General features: G+C 27.6%; 1 protein-coding gene and 1 long non-coding RNA gene across 2 annotated transcripts; both read right to left on the bottom strand.

Moving 5' to 3' along the window:
* Nucleotides 1-69: 69 nt before the first annotated feature.
* LOC103570148 (RNA-binding protein NOB1) lies at nt 70-2,070 on the bottom strand. The gene is made up of 3 exons (XM_008547767.3): nt 1,763-2,070; nt 1,503-1,635; nt 70-1,262 (listed from the first exon to the last, which is right to left on the bottom strand). The coding sequence occupies exons 1-3, from the start codon at nt 1,829-1,831 to the stop codon at nt 100-102; spliced, it is 1,365 nt and encodes a 454-aa protein (XP_008545989.1). The 5' UTR covers nt 1,832-2,070; the 3' UTR covers nt 70-99.
* Nucleotides 2,071-3,704: 1,634 nt separating this feature from the next.
* LOC128668622 (uncharacterized) lies at nt 3,705-10,649 on the bottom strand. The gene is made up of 4 exons (XR_008404272.1): nt 10,574-10,649; nt 10,077-10,248; nt 4,355-4,547; nt 3,705-4,274 (listed from the first exon to the last, which is right to left on the bottom strand). It is a non-coding gene; the product is annotated as an uncharacterized LOC128668622 (long non-coding RNA).
* Between the last annotated feature and the right edge of the window lie 1,069 nt (nt 10,650-11,718).

The following is an 11,718-nucleotide window of genomic DNA, read 5'->3' as shown; positions in this document are numbered from 1 at the left end:
CTATAAATCTTATAGTAAGATAATATTACTCTTATCCTAATTTATTAAAAATTAATATAATAAAATATATTTGGAGGTACAAACGAAAAATTTATTAAATTATTTTCTTTTTTTCCTACACTCATTAGGATTTTTTTTCATCCAATATTTTATTTCCGAATGTTGAGTCCTAATTCCCAGCATCGCTGATTTTGAAAAAACGTCTCTTGTAACGAATGGGGAGTAACCAGCAATATAATCATCATCAAGAGGATTATTTTTCATACGTGCTAATTTCGTTACTCGCTGTTGCGGAATAGGTTGATCTGCACAAAGAATAGGATTGTTGGCATGTTTACCGCCTTTTGGTGTCGGCAATGAGAATCTTTTTCCCCGTGTACTCAATGGTTTTCGATAATTAATATGAATTCTTTCAGTGCCATCTTCATCTAGCGATACCGCAACCTTTTTTAACGTCTTCATTCCACAATTAGGGCAAAATACTTGATCCATACGGCTTGTTTTTTTGAAACAAGCGTAACAACGGAAGATGTAAGTTCGTAACTGTTTAATAATACGACCATCGAGAGCTGCAACATTGAGACCCATCTGCATCAGTACATTTTGCATCGCGAAATCTGTTGTCATGCATGCAACCGCTACTGATTTCTCTGATAATGTCTCGGAATTCATTTGCTTTTTAGATTCTGCAATATTATTAGGAGTTATCCAGCCGTCATCATCACTGTCTTCCGTTTCTGACTCTAGTTCATCATCATCATCATCATTATCATCATCACTTTCAGATTGTTTTACTGGTGCCAAAATATCATCAACAGTATGATCTTTGTCATCCAGTTCAATTTCCTCAGCAGTACAGTCTAAGTTTTTAAATTTATCCGCCAAATCTGCTGGGTCATATTGACCCAACTCAGGAGTATCTTTTGAGTCGTCATTTGAATCAGATGATTTTGTTTTTGATTGTTCATCACCTGCTGCAGTATTGTTTATTTGATCTATTAAAGATTGATATTGACTATCTTGTTTATTGTCATCATCACTTTCATCATCACTTCCGCCGGGAACGAAAAACCCAGCAATACATTTAGGATGAGCTAAAGGTTCTGATTTAACTGCTGGTACTGTTTTTACAATTGTTGGGACAAGTTTGATGTGATCTTTACCAACTTTTTCTATTTCTAATTGTAATGTGAGCGCAATTACTTTGATATCTGTTGACGATAGACTTTTGTAGTCACCAGTTTTCTTTGAAAATTCAGTTACTGGAACAAAGAAAAAAATTAATTAATAATTACTAATAAAAATAATAATGAACAGATGGTCTGAACATCAATTTAAAAAAAAATATGTGCACGTAGAAAATTTGAAAAGCTACAGGCGCAATTTTTTAAATATTCTTTTTTTTTATAATTCATCATTTTTAAATAAATTAAAAAATCATTAGACGTCAGATAACTTCAGTATCATATAAATAGACAATTTAAATTTAAAAAAAAAATTACCAGTTTTTATGTGTTCAGGATCAACATCTTTAACCACAAGATTATAAGGAAGAGCAACTAATCTTCGTAATTGTCTTTTACTTTTAACTTCTGCAGTAACACTTTCTTCAGTAATTACATTAACTGCAATATCCTATAAAATCAAATTTAAATTAATGTAAATAAAAATCGTCACTTATCAATTTGTTTCGAGGTAACCTAAAAATATTCAAATTTACTTTTAACTAAAACTATTAATAAAAAAATTATCAGTTAATTACCTGTAGTGATACATTTTTAATAAATGCACTAGTATCAACTATCAAATGTTCAACTTTGCTAGAAAACATTTTTATTAAATTTATTTAAATCGGCACGTGGTTTCAAAAATTAAATCTCTCTTTATGTGTACTAAGGCGCATACGCAATAATGACTTTATTGTAAAAAAATATGGTAGGGAAAAAGTCATCCATTTGTGGACTTAACTAAAATATTTTCAATTATTATTATGATTGTAATTAAGGCGTATTTTCATGGAAATTTTTTTTTTTTTTGTAATTTAGTATTTTGAATACTGTTTTGAAGGCTTGCACGAAAGGTTCCAAATTACGTTTACCTAAAATGATTCATAGCTAAAATGGCTATGAGTGGTAGTGACACCTAGCAGAAACGACGAAAAGTAAATGGAACATGAGCCAAAATTTCAAATAGGAAATCAACCCGGAATGCGCATGCGCAAAAATTTTAAATTACAAAGCGGGTGTCTAATCAAAAGTTCTTTGCATATATTAATCTAAATTTTGTTATATTTCTTTGTAGGTATTATTTTTTTTTACTTACCTGTATTTACGTGTGTAACTTATTCTTCATAATTAAATTTACTTTCGTTTTTTAAAAAACGCTTATTTTTATTTGTAAAATTTAATATTTAATTAAAGATAAAGAAAAGGTTTAAAAAAAAAAAAAATAAATAAATAATTAATAGCAATTGAAATGAAAATTTATTATTATTCACAAAACAAAGCGACTGAGGACAGACTTTTTACATACGTACACTCCTAAATAAGTAGACATGTACAACTTTATAAATGCGCATGCGCAAACATTTAAAAATTCAGGAAATTTATTGATGATAATTTGTTCTTTTTTTACTTTCTTTGTTATTTATTACTATTAAATATATGTATGTATATCTTATTTAGACATATTTATTTATATACATGTACATTAATAAATAAAATATTATATTTAAACAAAGGAATAGTATTTTCTTATTTAAATCAGAATTACTCCATATAAAAGAATTTTAATTAATTAATATAAAACAAAACTACTAAAAACAATATACTAATGCACATGCGCAAATACTAAAAAAAAATACAAAATCTCTCGAAAGGCATTCGGTAGAGATTTTTCATTTCTTTTTATACTATATATTTATAATTTAATTAGTATGAATATTAATATTTGCTTCTCTACTACAATATTTATTTTCTGTACGACAAATATCGTTCAGGAAATAAATACTTTTGTAAAGAAGCAGATGAAAAATATAAATTATATTGTAAAAAAAAGAGAAAATTTTTCATAATTTTTTTTTGTTTGTTTGATTGCATTAATGTTTATTATTTTTTTTACTTACCTGTATTTATAAGGATTCTTCTGCTTCGTTTTAATTATATGGATTTTTCACTTTCTTATTAATAATATACTTAATTCTATTTATAATCTAAATGTTTAATTAAAAATAAAGGGAAGGTTATTTTTTTATTTATAAATGCTCGGTTAAAAATAATAAATATTAGAATTTATTATTTAAAAAAAAAAAAAAAAAAGCGGCTGAGGACCGACTTCCTATACTGTGCGCATTCACCTACAATTGTATTTGTTTAAAAATACAATTGTACTGGTCTAGGCTATTTTCTTTTGTAAGAAAGAAAATAGCCCGTTTGGGAAACCTCGACACCGATAAAATACTCCGATAAAAATCCGATAGACCCGGAATCTATCGTTTTAAATCGGAGGATTTTACCAGTGAAAAAACCCGACCAACACAGTGATCACTCGATTGGTGACCAAAAAAAAGCTAAATAAAATACAAATACAAAATATTATACATTACATAATTAACAAAACAAATATATAAAAAAACATAAATAATAAAATTTTATAAATAAAATTTCTTAAAATTAAAACTTAATAATAATAATAATATCCGGGCACGGATATCTCAATAAATAGAATCACACTCATTCATCATACACTTAAATTTAAAGTAAATTATATTCATACACACTTAAAGTAAAAAGGAATGGGAATAAAAAGAGGTAAAATTAAATTAAATAAAAGCAAACCAAACCATGCAGTCAAACCCGAATAAAATAAAACACACACTTAAAATTAAAAGGTAATGGGAAAAAGGGAAAAAATTAAATTAAATATAAACAAACCAAACCATGCGATCAAACCCAAATAAAATAAAATAAAAACAAGCAAGCACATGCCAAGCAATAAAAACATGCCACTCGTACACATTCTTACTCTATAAAAATATTAATTAAAATCTTAAATTATAAATCATTCTAATATCATTCATCACACTCACACCTGTATAAAATAATTATTTAAAACTAAATACAATTAATCTTAAATTAAATTAATAATTAATAATAATAATATTAATAATCAATTAATAATAATTATTCTTCTTCCTGGTCCTGGTCCTCCTTCTCCTGGTCTCGGTATTCCTTGGCACCTATGGATATCCTTATTTTTGTTGACTGGATCTGAAACTAAAATATATATCCCAATAGATTAAATACAGGGATACATATTTATGGAAAAAATAAAAGATTTGAGAATAAATATCCACCAGAAAAAAAAATTAAAAGCAGCGGTGTGTCCTTGGCTCGGCAACACCTTGTCCTCAATGTTCAGCAACATTACTGTCGAAAAAATTATTCTGGTCCTAATAGGCCAGTCATGTCAATAGATTCCATTGGACTCTTGATTGGACACGTCATAAATGATATAGGAAAAAAATCATCCAAATCATATACCTAAACCTGAAAAAAAAAAAAATTTAAAAGAAAAAAAAATAAATTAATAGCCCAATAACTTCAATAGGGTAAGGATTAAGTAAGTCCCCAGAATCTTGAAAAATATACTAAAAAAAATGAGAAAATAATTATACGCCTAAACCTGAACAAAAAAATAATTTATAAAATTTAAACGATTCATGATGAGGTTCCGTAACCTTGAGAAATCTATTTAAAAAAAATCATATTTATAAACCTAAAAAAAATTCCTAAAAACAAAAAAAGAAAGATAAAAAATCAATATATCGGGACGCGGTTCGCGTATCTAGTTTTTTTTTCTAAATAATAATTAAAATGCCATTGAAACTGAAATTAACTTGACTAATTGCAATAAACTAATTCATTGAAAAAAAACGTGACTCTAAAATCAATGACTCTACTTTTACAAAAATGACTCTAATCAAAGTGGCTCTACTTTCAAAAAACTACTGACTCTACTTTTAATAAAATTACGTTAAACTGAATGGCTCTACTCGTTTAAAAATGACGCGAATGAAATGACGATAAAAAAATTGAAAATGAATGAGCATTTACAATAAAATACTTAAAAGAGGTTGAAAATAAAAAAAAAAACTGACTCTAATTTAAGTGACTCGACGTTTAGAAAACTTACTCTATGCCTATTAACTAATTGCTAAATTAAATGACTCTACTTTTATAAAAAATGACTCGAATTAAATGATGATAAAAAAAAGGTGGGGATAAATGAGCATTTACATGAAATTGATTAATTGTAATCGAAACCCCTTTTGATCATATACAAAAGTCACTATAAAATCACATCGTTATGATATCATCAATAAAACCATTGCAAACAATATTAATATCAATTGTGTAATGTGACCTGCCAGGGCCAATTACACTATCATTATAGAATGATAATGGTATTGATATTAATTATGACAGCAACAATAGTAATGATAATACCGATAACTATATAATAATATAGATTTTCTTAGCATATACGAGCAATGAGGATCCAAATTGATTAAAAATTGAAAAAACTATAGGGTAACTTGACCTAATGTCAGGTCTCTATTACTGAAGAAAACAAAAACTGACTTTACTCTTAGAAAAAAATGACTCTACTTTTTTAAAAATGACTCGAATTTAATGACAATAAAAAAATTAGGAGTAAATGAGCATTTACATTGAATTGATTAATTAAAGTTAAAAATTTTAAAAACTGGCTCTAATTCAAGTGACTCTACTCTCAGAAAAATACTCAGTCTACTTCTATGAAAATTGACGCTAAATTATATGACTCGACTGTTTAAAAAAAGACGCGAATTAAGTAACGATAAAAAATCTTAAACGTAAATGAGCAGTTGCATAAAATACATTCATTAAAATAAAAACTATTGAAAACTGACGCTACTCAAAATGACGCTAATTTTGTAAAAATGACTCTAATGTAAGTGACTATAAAAAAACTGACTTTAATTCAAATGTCTCTAGTTTTATAAAATTGAATTTAATAAAAAATAATCGGGGTGTAAAAACATGTATGATAAAAAAAAGTGTGTGTGTGTGTGTGTTTTCTTTCGAAGAATAATAAAAACGACATAATATATTACCATCAAAACCGAACCGTATGCGTAGCATTAGGCCACCAGCCAATCGATAAATCGAATCCCCGTTTTGATCGCACACAAAAGTCACTATAAAATCACATCATTATGATATCATCAATAAAACCATTGCAGTCAATATTAATATCAATTGTGCAATGTGACCTGCCAGGGCCACTTACACTATCACTATCTCACTCATAAAGTGGTAATGATATTGTTATTAATTATGACAACAACAATAATAATGATAATATCGATAACAACATGATAATGATAGATTTTCTTATAGCATGCGACCAATAAGGACCGACATCGATCGAACCGGAGGGTTATGCGTACCAGCCCAGAAGATCAGGATATATATTATAAAAAAACTAACAATTTAAAAACGCGACAGCCTGACCTAGTGCCAATGCTCTTTTTTTACGCGGAAATGCCATTTAAATTAAATTTATTATTAGAGGAAAAAAAAACCGATTTTTAAAGTGACTCTAATCAAATTAATATTACATGCAAGCAGTACCAACAAGTAAATTAAAGACTCTAATGATAATGCCACCTGACCAAGTGCCAGGTGACTTTCTTAATTTAAATCTAATTTAATGAATTTAAAGGAAAAAATTAAGGGTGTAGATTGGTGTGTGGAGAAAAGTCGCCGTAAGCGAGGTTGTGAGTAACCTCGACTATACGACGGCGTGTGGGGTGAGACTCGATTTCATTAAAGATGAACAGAGTCTCAGGGGTAGTGTAAGTAAGGGTGTATGAGAGAGAAAGAAAAAGAATTGAAGCTAAAAAGAACCCAAAGCAAAATTGACTCTAATTTAAAAGCCCCTGGACCAGTAACTTAAATATCTAAAAAAACCGTGACGCTAATACTCGAATTTTTTAAAAAAAAGGGTGGTAAAGTGTGTAGTAAATGAAAGAGTAAATGAGTGGTAGAGTTACCACTCATTAAGAAGAAAGAGATGGGATGACTCTAATTAAAAAAAAAAAAAAAACCCGAATTATTTAATTAATCTACTCCCCCGATCGGTCTAGTGACATCAAAACCCCAGTCCTATATTATTCCCCTCCTATAGTATAACTAACTTATTAACTAACGCAGCAAAAGTGACTCTAATTAATTGAATAAAAAAATAAAAATAAAAAACACATATCGCTCTACAGACGCTTAAACACTTAAAAAAGAAAAGATTTGATCAGAAAAATTTTAAATGAATTGAGACCGGCACCCAAATCGCACCCGGGTACTCAAAGGGTGGGACAGAATAATTCAAAAAAAATTAAAACTGATCAGGGAAAATTTCTTTTTTCAACTTTTTATCATTAAAAAAGAAAAAAAATAAATTTTTTTTTATTTTTAATGCATAAAAAAAATATTTTATATACGCTGCTATGGTTGGCCACCCATAACAGCGTAACAATATTTTTCGCCTTTAAGATCTATAGAGCGATATATATTTTCAGACTCTAATTCGCGTGAATTTAATTCTAAATAAATTATAAGAACCAAGTGTCCTTATAATCCCTAACACCTATAAACCCCCTCCCAACTAAATCACTAGACCAATATCCCATTTCGCGGACAAAAACCCAACGCGAATTAATTATTAAAAAAAAGGGGTGAAGGTGGTGGTATAGAAAGAGAAAGAGATGAATTAGGGAAGGGTTGGTTGACTCTAAAATTAAACGCGTGATTCTACTGAGAGAATACTCTCAACAAAAAACCTATTACTGGTCCAATAATTAATCTAATTACCCCCATTAAAAAAAATAAGAAAAAGATAAGAAATAGAAGAGAGAGAGAGTTGGGAACGCAAAGAGCGTATGTGTATGTGTGTGAGATGGGAAAAAAAAAGTTATGTTTGAATTATCAACAGCAGAAGGCTATTGATAACCAATCAATCTACACCCCATGTTAAATTAAAAAAATTAAATACAATAACTCCAGAAGGGAGTTATTCAATTTATAAAAAAAAAAAAGGTTACTCGGTTAGTACTGCTTGTGATTCAAATGACTCTAATTAAAATGAATATAATAAAAAAAGACAAAATTTAAAAAAATAAATGACTCTACTTGGAAAAATTAATTTAATTTAAATGGCATATTTTAAAATTGAATTCAACTCAAATGACTTTACTGTAATTAAAATGACTCTACTTTTTAAAAAATTAGTTCGATTTGTATGATTCTACTTGCAAAAAAAAACGGAGTTTTGTATCACTTGATACAGAATTTAATTTATTAAGAAAAAAAAAAAAAGGCGGTGAAAAATATGTGACTCTAGTTCTTATAATATGTACGTGACTCTAATTTTAAAAAGATTATGTGTATATATGAATTCACACCCCAATATTAAATATATTAATTAAAATTTGAAAGATGACTCGAATATAAATGATTCTACAGATTTAAAGATAAATTTAAACGTTCGAATTGAATTCTAAGAAACTAAAAATAATGCAAAAGACTCGACTTTAATTGAAAAAGAAAAAAAAAATTAAATGTAAATGACTCGATTTTAGTTTGAAAGAATTGAATTTAATTCAAATGACTCGACTTTGATTTGAAAAAAACTAAATTTTATGCAAATGCTCAACTCTTATTTAAAAAAACTAAAAATATTGCAAATGACTCGACTGCAAATTAAAAATACTAAATTTACTATAAATTATTTGAATTTAAGTTGAAAAAACCGATCTAGTTTCAAATGACTCGACTTTGATTTGAAAAAACTAAATTTTATGCAAATGCTCAACTCTTATTTAAAAAAACTAAAAATATTGCAAATGACTCGACTGCAAATTAAAAATACTAAATTTACTATAAATTATTTGAATTTAAGTTGAAAAAACCGATCTAGTTTCAAATGACTCGACTTTGATTTGAAAAAACTAAATTTTATGCAAATGCTCAACTCTTATTTAAAAAAACTATATATATTACAAATGACTCGACTGCAATTTAAAAATACTAAATTTGCTATAAATTATTCGAATTTAATTTGAAAAAACTGAATTTAATTCAAATGACTCGACTTTGATTTGAAAAAACTAAATTTCATGCAAATGCTCAAATCTTAATTTAAAAAAACTAAATATATTGTAAATGACTCGACTGCAATTAAAAAATACTAAATTTACTGTCAATTATTCGAATTTAATTTGAAAAAACTGAATTTATTATGAATGACTCGAATTTAAATTAAAAAAACCGAACTAGTTTCAAATGACTCGACTTTGATTTGAAAAAACTAAATTTCATGCAAATGCTCAAATCTTAATTTAAAAAAACTAAATATATTGTAAATGACTCGACTGCAATTAAAAAATACTAAATTTACTGTCAATTATTCGAATTTAATTTGAAAAAACTGAATTTATTATGAATGACTCGAATTTAAATTAAAAAAACCGAACTAGTTTCAAATGACTCGACTTTGATTTGAAAAAACTAAATTTCATGCAAATGCTCAAATCTTAATTTAAAAAAACTAAATATATTGTAAATGACTCGACTGCAAATTAAAAATACTAAATTTACTATAAATTATTTGAATTTAATTTGAAAAAACTGAATTTATTACGAATGACTCGAATTTAAGTTCAAAAAACCAAACTAGTTTCAAATGACTCGACTCTGATTTGAAAAAACTTAATTTACTGTAAATGACTCGACTTGAATTTGAGAAAACTGAATTTAATTCAAATGACTCGAATTTAATTTGAAAAAACTGAATTTTAGTTGAAAAAACCGAATTAGTTTCAAATGACTCTACTATTCATAAGCGTAATGATTTTAATTTAAAAAAAAAAAGAAAGATACGGAACCGTTGATAAGAATTAAAAAGTGAAATGAAATAGACAGATAATAATGGAGAATAGAAAAGAGAGTGATAGAAACCAAAAAACAATAACAAACCTCAACAGGGAAATAACTTTATTTCCCTGCCGAACGATGCCAGATGATCAGCTGGTAGGATGACAGCTAGCAGTTCCTTGAGGTAGGTCAGTGTGTTTCAATTCCATCCTTCCTTCTAGTCAAGACATCAGAAAACGATAGTTTTCGTCGTTGAAATCCATTGAAAACCTGTCTAAATAATCAACACTTTTTAATTAAAAAAAAAAAATACTTTTGACTTTTGAAATTTACTACACGAAAAAAAAAATTAAGAAAAAAAAATTAATTATTTCAACTTGCGAAAATGCCAGTTGAAAAAAAAAATTTTATTTGAAGGTGACCATGAATCACGTTAAGGAAAAAAAAAATTTTAAAAAAAAAGTCAAAAGTATTTTGAAATATAGTTGGACACTTCGACTACGATGTCTACACATCGGGTGTCGGGTGCCAACTGACCCTTTTGCCCCTTGACCTTAGCCCTCTCACTTCACCCTCACTTTCCCCCTCTTACTACTCACCCTGCGCAGTAGACAATTTTACTGGTATGGGCTTTTTTTCTGCGCAGGTAGAAGGAGATCTCCCCCCAACTTCGACCTTACGTCCGAACTACCCCTCAACCGTGCCTACGTGACCTGACCCTCTTCCCCCGTCCCCGCAACCCCCTTGTCCAAAAAAAGCTGATGCAACAATTTTTAAAATGAAATAATTTGATTAATTTTAATAAAATCCTTATGTTTTTTACATTAAAATGCATTGATTTTTATAAATCAATATTAATACAAGCCCATTCACTAAAATTCCAGTGATTATCATGAATGCAAACACCTTTAAAAGGTGATTAAAAAGTTAAAACTATCAGAAAATGCGCTTCAATTATTATTAAATATAATTATTATGCATCTACATGTTTCATACATCTAATAAAATAACTTGCGAACAAGTCTCGAGTCTTATTTCAATCAAAATCTTTTTTTTTTTTTGTTAATTAAAATAAAGTTATTTGCATTACTTTTATTTTCTATCAACTAAATTTTTCATTTAAAAAATCTTCCGCGAGAATATGCCGCGCGTCTCTCAGTGCGCATGCGACCTTAATTGTAAACTCACCCAAAACATCAGTCGTTTCTTGAAGAAAGCAGCTGTCATAAGTTATAAAGTTAATTATTAATTCTTAATTATAAACTTCTTAGGATTTATTTAATAAAGTAATTCATGTGTCAATCAAATTGCTTGTAAAAACATTAAAATAAGATTCGGATGAACATCAGTAGCCACAGTGCTGTTAACAATCTAACCTAATGTTGTTTGTCCATAATAATAAATTTAATTAATTAAAAATATCACAGAAGTAAGTAATAATTTAACATTCAACTGATTTAAAAATTATTATTTATTGTTCTTCAATATACTCGAGTTACAATCATTTTTTTCTTTAATTAATTAATTATAAATTACAATATTTATCTACTGTCTTTCTTCATCCTAACGAGTGAAAAAATATTTTTTATACTTTTATATTTAAATAATTAAAACACCAATTTATTACTCGCTACTAAATATTAAATAATAGTAATCTTTTTTTCAGATGTGCAAACAAAAAATAATTAATCAGGAGATCAGCAACTCAATACACTGTAATTAATAAAATCAAGTAATTAATCTG

Source organism: Microplitis demolitor, chromosome 9, assembly GCF_026212275.2.
Source record: "Microplitis demolitor isolate Queensland-Clemson2020A chromosome 9, iyMicDemo2.1a, whole genome shotgun sequence".
Classification (NCBI taxonomy): Eukaryota; Metazoa; Arthropoda; class Insecta; order Hymenoptera; family Braconidae; genus Microplitis; species Microplitis demolitor.
Note: the sequence above shows the minus strand (reverse complement) of the source record. Positions and strands in the feature narration are given on the sequence as shown.

What these genes read in the sequence shown, in the direction of transcription:
- LOC103570148 (XM_008547767.3), bottom strand. Translation starts at nt 1,831, where the DNA reads ATGTTTTCTAGCAAAGTTGAACATTTGATAGTTGATACTAGTGCATTT. An exon ending in TTAAAAATGTATCACTACAG is followed by an intron (nt 1,636 to 1,762) that starts GTAATTAACTGA and finishes TTGATTTTATAG; the next exon opens with GATATTGCAGTTAATGTAAT. An exon ending in TCCTGAACACATAAAAACTG is followed by an intron (nt 1,263 to 1,502) that starts GTAATTTTTTTT and finishes TCTTTGTTCCAG; the next exon opens with TAACTGAATTTTCAAAGAAA.